General features: G+C 38.0%; 1 protein-coding gene across 1 annotated transcript; it reads right to left on the reverse strand.

The window, feature by feature from the left end:
- Window positions 1-574: 574 nt before the first annotated feature.
- On the reverse strand, window positions 575-3892 carry LOC131016409 (probable serine/threonine-protein kinase PBL8). The gene is made up of 6 exons (XM_057945106.1): window positions 3645-3892; window positions 2982-3322; window positions 2733-2868; window positions 2071-2207; window positions 1770-1893; window positions 575-1258 (listed from the first exon to the last, which is right to left on the reverse strand). Exons 1-6 carry the CDS (start codon window positions 3706-3708, stop codon window positions 759-761), a joined length of 1302 nt encoding a protein of 433 aa, XP_057801089.1. The 5' UTR covers window positions 3709-3892; the 3' UTR covers window positions 575-758.
- Between the last annotated feature and the right edge of the window lie 4202 nt (window positions 3893-8094).

Genomic DNA, 8094 nt, shown 5'->3' on the forward strand with positions numbered 1-8094 from the left:
TTTGCAATTCTGTCCTCCCAATTTTTTTTCGGTCACCAGGGTGTTGAATTGGAACTTACGTGGATTAGTAAAGACGACGCCATTTTTGTGAGGCTTAAATGGCATCGTTTTGCCCAATTTCAATTAATTTTTTTCTCCAAATTATAAAGATTGTATCATGTGTTTGCACCATAATTTTCAATATTCATCAATTTTATAGAAAACATTGTAACATGAATATTATGTGGCGAATTAATCCACGTAAACTCCAATTCAACAATCCGACGACCTGAAAAAATTGGAGGGACGAAATTGCAAAAATTGAAAAAGTGGTGATTTAATTTGTCACACTTCAAAAGTCACGTTAATATTGCAAATTCAAAATAGTCCGTGATTTTATTTGCTAAAACCCCTTTGCATTATTTTATTTAATACAATATTTTCATTATAAAAAAAAAAGCCTTGCATTTAGCTAGATCTTGAAAAGTTTCCGACAATAGATACGTTGAATGGTAAGAAAGTGAAGATTGAAAGTGGAAAAGCAGCAAAGCTTCCGAAAATGCGAAAGAAAAAAGTATTGGAACACATACAAACATGTAAAATCGACTCACTCCAGATTGCAAATTTTGAATTTGTAACAAGCATCATCAACACAAAAGCACTTAGCTACATTAACAATCAACAAGCCTGCTGCAATCAGCATTATGATATACATAACCAAGCAGGCACATTAACACTGTATACATACATCTTGAAGGCGACTGCAACTGCAACTTGGCTCACCTAACCCGGCATGCTGCAGGGCCACCAGGGGAGCAATTTGGGTTGGAAGACCGACAACCAACACCAGCTCCGACTGCCCCAGCAAACCTGCGATGCACCCGATAATCTGGGATCCGTCCTGTCACAAATGGACTGCCACTGCACAGGAGCGTAGGGGTTGAAGACGATGATGAAGAGACTTCATTACCACCATTAGACTGTAAAGGTTCCAAAGTCTCAACCACATCACTCATTAATGGTCTGGCCTTCGGGTTTTGGCTCAAACAATAGTATGCCAAACTGCAAGCTTTCTGGGCTGCCCTTACTGAATACTGATTCTCTAATCTAGGGTCTATGATTTGCAGCATTTTTCTCTTGTCATTTAGCTTTGGCCTCGCCCAATCTACCAAACTTTGTTCTTTGCTAGGCCTCGTCTTGTCTACTGACTTTCTCCCCGTCAATAACTCCAGAAGAACTACCCCAAAGCTGTACACATCACTCCTGGCAGTAAGGTGCCCTGTGCATCTCATGTAGAGTCTAATTAGATAAGTGAGCTGTGTATACATTCAATAACTCTAGATACTTAACTTCATGGCACGGGAAGAACTGAAAACACATAAGGGATGAATCTACATAGACAAGTGATTTGAAAATTTGTAAATGTACAAGAGAAGAAGCTTTTCACATCAAGACCAAAACCAAGCATTTACAAAACCAAAATTCCATCTGCACAATAAATTTATGCAATACTAGCTCTATATACATTATATTTGAAGGGAGTTTTTGGAACAAGACACAAAGAAACCAACAAAACAGCCATCTGAAGGCTTCTGTTACCACAGCAAATACCAGCAGTAAATGAATCAAGCTTCAGCCCTTAATTTTTTTTTTTTTATTCATTTTTTCTGATCAAAAAAAAAATCAGAATCCCTGAGCCATTAATATCCAATAGCTAATGATCAATTTCAACAGCTGATATATATATAAATGATAACATAGTGCATGGAAACAAAATATATTTCTATTACCAGTCATAACATATTCAGGCGCAGCATAGCCATAGGTTCCCATTACTCGAGTAGATACATGGGTCTCATCACCTTGCGGCCCTGCTTTTGCAAGACCAAAATCAGAAAGCTTGGCCATATAATCCTGCAACAAAGAGAATTTGCATAAAGTATCAGATGAGAGCTCCTCTATTGGAAAAAAGAATTCAGATATAGAAAGAAAGTGATGACAAATAAAACTATGTCATTGATAAAATCAAGTGAGCACATAATTATAATCTTTCAAACAAATTCCCCAGAGAATTTCAACCACATCACTTACTGAATCTAGCAGAATGTTGGAAGTCTTGAAATCCCGATAAATAACTGGCCTTTCAGCATTATGAAGGAAAGCAAGGCCCTTAGCTGCCCCAAGAGCAATCATCATTCTTGTTGACCAAGATAGTGGAACAGTTGCTTCTAGATGCCTCAGCAAAATTTCAGGTTAATTGTGTTCAGCAGATGATTAATTATACAAACTTTATGCTAATCGGCACATAGCAGAATTGAATGTTCATGCTTAGAAGAATAGTGAAGAAAAAATAGAGCTAAGGAACATATAATAGAAAAGATTCATTAAGTAGAAAACATAGCATGCATTATTTAAATGGAAAATACAATGAGAGCTTAATGCAATGAAACAGTGACACAAGAGCATCTTTGTTGAGTAACAATTTAGTTCAAAGACAGTACATTCTCAGATCCAGGAAGTCTGGACTTCACAAGCATGTAATATTCGTATCAGATAACAACACAATTTTTTCACCAGGACAACAATTTGCAAGAAGAATCTTTCTTTAAATCCACTTCTAAACAAATATTGTGTGACCCCACTATAGGCAAGATATCATGAAAAGTCAGTCATATACAGAGACAATTTGAACGTAGAAGCATAAAAAACAACTCTAAAGCATTACTTGGAAAGGAATCGAAAACGGGACATACTTCGAAACAGATGATTCTCAAGACTTCCTCTAAACATGAATTCATAAACAAGTAACCTGTGGTCATCCTCACAGCAATATCCAATCAACTTCACTAAATTAGGATGCCTGAGCTGCCCAAGGAAGTTGACTTCAGTCTGCATCAATGAACTCAAAATTAGCATATAACCATTATCGTGTTCATGGGACAAGGAAAATAAAACCGCGGACAGAAGTTAATATCAGGTCCAAGAAAAGACACGAAACTCACTAGCCATTCGCGGTGGCCCTGAAGACCTTCCTTATTAAGCACTTTGACGGCAACAGGAAGGGATTTGAGACCAACCCTAACATTCTCATCAATGTAGCCTTTGTATACAGTCCCAAAACCACCTTCTCCAAGAATGTAGTCTGAACGGAAGCTCTTTGTGATGGTCTCAAGCTCAAAAAGAGTGAAAGCAATGACGTGGGTGTAGAGCAGGGCGTTTTTACGGAAGTCCTCAAAGTTGCGGGGCGTTGAAGGATCACTCAGATCTGAAGTGGAGCGGCTGTGCTTCTTATCTGTGGAAGGGTTCCTAGTGGGCAATGACAGCACTTGTAGCTGCTGGTGCACTGCACATTGCGCTCTAAATTAACACCTTTTTTTCATGAATGAAATAGTAGAAATTTACATCATAATAAAGACCATAGCTAATTGGTGGATAATTGTTAAGAAACCCTAAATGCGAGTAACGATCTCCAGACAAGTTTACGCGCAAAATTCCTTCCAAGCAAGTAAATCAGTGTAGTAGAAGAATTAAGAAAATGAGGAGTAGTTGAGCATGAATTGAGCAGTGAAACCTAGATCTGATTGTGGAGGGAAGGAAGAGGAAGAGGGAGAGGGAGAGGGAGAGAGAAAGGGAAATGTGGGTAAATTAAGCATAAGCGGGCGGACCTTGATGGTGTTGATGCGCGGTGGATACGACGGCGGACTCCTCCCTAGTGCCGCAATTTCCCATCTTGTCTGCCACCGCGATGTCGCCGTCTCATTCTTCGCCGCCTGCCAGCCTTCACTTTCTTCTCCCTTTCACAACTCAACTCTATTCACTCGTCTCTTGTGCTCCAACCTGGACGACTTTTCCTCTTTATTAACTCTACTACAACTCACCCAAAATAAATAATAGTACTACTCTACTACTAACATATTTACCTTTCTTCTTCTCACTTTCATCGTAATTCATAACTTTTACTTTTAATAATTATTTTCTGTATATTTCTAATTATACTTTATAATTTCCAGTATAAAAGTTATAATTAAACATTCAACTTATTAGTTATCAAAAGGACATCACTTTTTGTTGAAATATGGTATTCCCTCTGTTCCATTAAACTTGAGCAATATCTTCTCCGCACAGGTTTTAAGGAGTTGGTATTTTGTGTGTTAAGTGTGGTTGATGAAAAAGTGAAAAGATGAATAAAGAGAATTTTTTTTTGTTATATAAGGAAAGTGTTCGAGCTTCACAGGACAACCCAAAAATAAATACTACTCAAATTTTGCGAGAGGGATGGAGTATTTTCTTATAGGCTTAACTGCCGTAAAATAAACCAATTTTCAATGAATTTTATATTTAAATTTTGAAATAAAATACAATACTTTCACAATTTGTCTGATTTTTTTCATAGATTTCGAATTCCCCTAAATCGATCCTGAAAATGGATGCCTAAAACTATTTATTTCAAAATTGAAAAATCATAAGAAAAACCAGAATTCGCTGAAAGTTGTTTGTTTTAAGGCAAATAACCATTTTCTTATATATAATAAGAAATAGTTTCTTTTTTATAGGGCACTCTAGAATTTCTCCATACTCATTTTTTTGAAACTTGTAACAGTTACTTTTTTTATTTATAATATTTAAAATATATATTTAATTATTATCAATGGAGTCGTCGGAAGTGCTTGCATTTAACTTTTGTTGATGAGGCAAATGTTTGAAGACTACAACATTTATCAAATATAAGGCCTCTCACCTTCTATTATGACAACAAGAGTGTCATTGATATTACAAAGAATCATGTCTTATACTATCGGACTAAGTATATCTCATTTTGCATCATTTTATCGGAGACATGATGGTGAAGAAGGATCTTAAATTAGAGTTCATGCCCACTGAATGACAATTTGCCAATATTTTTACTAAAGCTCTTGATGTTGCTAGGTTTATAAAATTAAAAGGTGAACTTGACCTTTGTATCTTATGACTAATTGTGCTATGATTGGTCAATGCAAGTAATGACTTGGTTCACTTCATCTAAGTGGCTTCTTGGTGTAGTCCAAACCCTTGTTGTTTTTTATTGGATTTTTAGTTATTTGAGTTTAAGGGTTCATATTTTTACGGCCTTATGACAGTTGGCACGCCTATCTCGGTACAGTCTCAATATGAGTGCTTTCTGTATTTCAAGAATTCATACAACAATACTTTTTGCAATGTTTGGCATTGGAACTTCTAATGGGACTGTGAAATGTCATCATCACGACTCTGCAATTTCGCATTGTGTCTCATACTGATTATATGATTTTCTATTTTTGAAATTTAATATTGAAAAAGATTGCATCTAATATTTTCCTTCCCCACACCTTATGTTTCTGGCTATATAAGGCACAACCCCATTCAATTTTTCCACTCTAATTATTCAAATAGCGCTATTTAAGGTACAACCTCATTCAATTTTTGGCTAGCCATCACGACACTACTTTCTCAAATATGGTATCTAAATAGAATTCCTACCTCAGTCGATCTAACGACACTCTCTCTTCAAGCGATCATTCTTCCTATATAGAAAATCCTGATACTAGAGCCACATCTTGTTGGCCTACTAAGCAAAGCCTTAAAATTGAGTCGCCTTCCTCCTTTGAGACTGCTTCGGAAATATCAATCTATGTCCACTCAACTGATTATAGGAGCTCATTGTTGTCCTCCAAGGAAGAATCAGTGGGTGTTAATATGACGATTACTGATATTCAAATGCTTTAAAGGCAAAGGCCTATTCTCTTGCTAAGAAACCTACCGATTTTTCTCCTACCATTGCTACTCCCACAAATGTTGTTCTTCATACCATTCAGGTCATTTTTGCTACTATGACTTATGATCCTTCTTCATCAGCCCTCGTAGTTGATGCTCCTTATATCATATGTCTTGAACTTATAGATTTTCCCAAATATGCTTCTCTTATTAAGAAGAGCACTGCTAAGAGGCAAATGTCTCTTCTTGTTCTTGACGGAGCTGTTGATAAAGCTGATACTGGTGCAGATCCGAATGGTCATGATGAAGATATTATCAATGTAACTGTTTTTTATATTGTCATTGATGATGGTAATACTGAAGATGTTGTCGAGGCAGACATCCACATCTAGGATCTCTATCACGCAAGCTCCAAGAAAATGAAGAAGTCCTTTACCTTTAAGACTCATTCTAAACATAAAAAGAAAGATGTTTCCCTTACTATTCTTGTTGCATCTGCTCCCTCTCAAATAAGAAGTCGAATGGACAAAACTTCTGCTAGCCGAAAGTTTGTTGATGTTCTCAATACTGGTCTTGTTCTCATTTTCCAATCAAACTACCACAAACGGTTTTGTCTTATCGTGGTAAGCAAGAATCTTATTGAGGAACATCCTCTCAATCTTGTTGATGTTCTCAGTACTGGTCTTTTTCGTTTGTTTATGGATAAAATTTTAGTTAATACTATGCTGAACACACATACCTTAATTTCGTACGTAGTGTTGTCTTGGAGTTTCATTACAATTTGTCCAAAGTATAGCTAAGCTGGGTTTTGCAGATCGCTTTCTTACCTTTATTCATAGAAGGTATATCAATTTCTCCCTACAGTTAGTTGGTGAGTTTGCTGGTTTTGATCACACAGTTTATTATGAGGAAGATGTTCATGTTTCTATTGTAACGACTGAACTCACTAGTGGAGTTCAAACTTATTAGCTCTATGAAATCTATGGATTCTATTTTTCCATCAAGTACTCTATCTTACACAAGATTTACATCCAAAATTGGTTTCCCACCAAGAACGGCTTTGACGTGGGAAAAGCTTTAGGAACACTTTAACATCGCATTGGTCTTAGTCAGTCGATCAACTTTGGGATTAGGGTCTTTAACCATGTTGCATCTCATGTTGAATCCTCGCGTCGTAGTAGTCCCTTATGATTTTCGAAAACTATTTTTTGAGTGATTATGCAACAAAGAGATGTGCTAGAGTCCGATAATTGTTATGATCCGCACCCAGACAAGCCTGTATAGTTAGAAGTTGTTCAACAAATCTCTCTGTATCAAATATACTGAAGAAGCTTCAAAGAGTGTCTAGAAGGGATACATGAATGTCAAAGTGACAAATGGAGCCCTTCCCAATAAGGGCATGTTGAAGGTGTTCGCCAATCGGGTCTTCCCTCGGTGGGCAGGGGCTCGTTTTGTGGTGGTGTCCCCTCATTTTCTCCCTCTCTACGTTTTTTTTGGCTCTTTTTTGCTGTTTCGGTTTCCTCTCCCGTCGGTTGTGGGTTTTTTGCAGGTCTGCGCTGTTTCCCGTTTGCGCTGGTGCGGCGTCTCTAGTGGTTCCGGATGTCTTGTGCGGTTGCAAAGCTGGAGAGGATCAGCGTTTTTTCGGTTGCGTGGCTCGTTTGCTTTGGTGTTGTGTCTCCCGTGGCCACGGTTGTCTTGTGCACATGTGACCAGAGCAGGGAGGATCAGTGATGCGTTCGGTGGGCATCCTGTGCTGCTCGCTCGGCTTGGTTCCGCCAGTGCAGATCTCTCTGGCTGGCTTGCGCTGCCCTCTCGGGTTTAGTTGTTGGCTCTTTTGTGCTGGCGCTGTGTTTCTTCCAGTTTAGGGGGTCGAGTCGCCGAAGGGTAATGGTTAGGCCGGAACCTGTGGCGGCGGCTTTCCCGTCCCCTTGAACTGTGGTTCTGTTTTTTTTGGTTGTTTGTTAGGTCGTTTTGCGCCTTTACGTTGGTCCCTTGTTGTTTTTTTCTTTTCGTTACACCGTTTTTGTAACAACTTTTCTTTCTTTCTTCTCAATAAAATTTTCATTTCAGCAGAAGGTGTTCGCCAATCGTACTTTTGCGGAGCTTGAGCAAGAGCATTCCCCTGTCAACAAAATTATTACTAGTCTTGTTAATATTGATCTTTCTGCTGGTAATAGTGATACCTTATCTTGTCGTGATGTCGTTGTTGAAAAGGAATATCTCGATGAATCTCTTTCCCCTAGAGTAAGCTTTGTTATAGAGGGAGTATGCCTGTGTGTGGATGGTTTATGTTTTTTCTTTATCTGTTTAGAGCTTGGTGGTCATAGACGTTTATTTCTCTGTTTCGTGTGTCATTTTCTTAGCTTTTTTTTTTTTGGTGTTGCC

This window comes from Salvia miltiorrhiza, chromosome 3, assembly GCF_028751815.1.
Source record: "Salvia miltiorrhiza cultivar Shanhuang (shh) chromosome 3, IMPLAD_Smil_shh, whole genome shotgun sequence".
Taxonomy (NCBI): Eukaryota; Viridiplantae; Streptophyta; class Magnoliopsida; order Lamiales; family Lamiaceae; genus Salvia; species Salvia miltiorrhiza.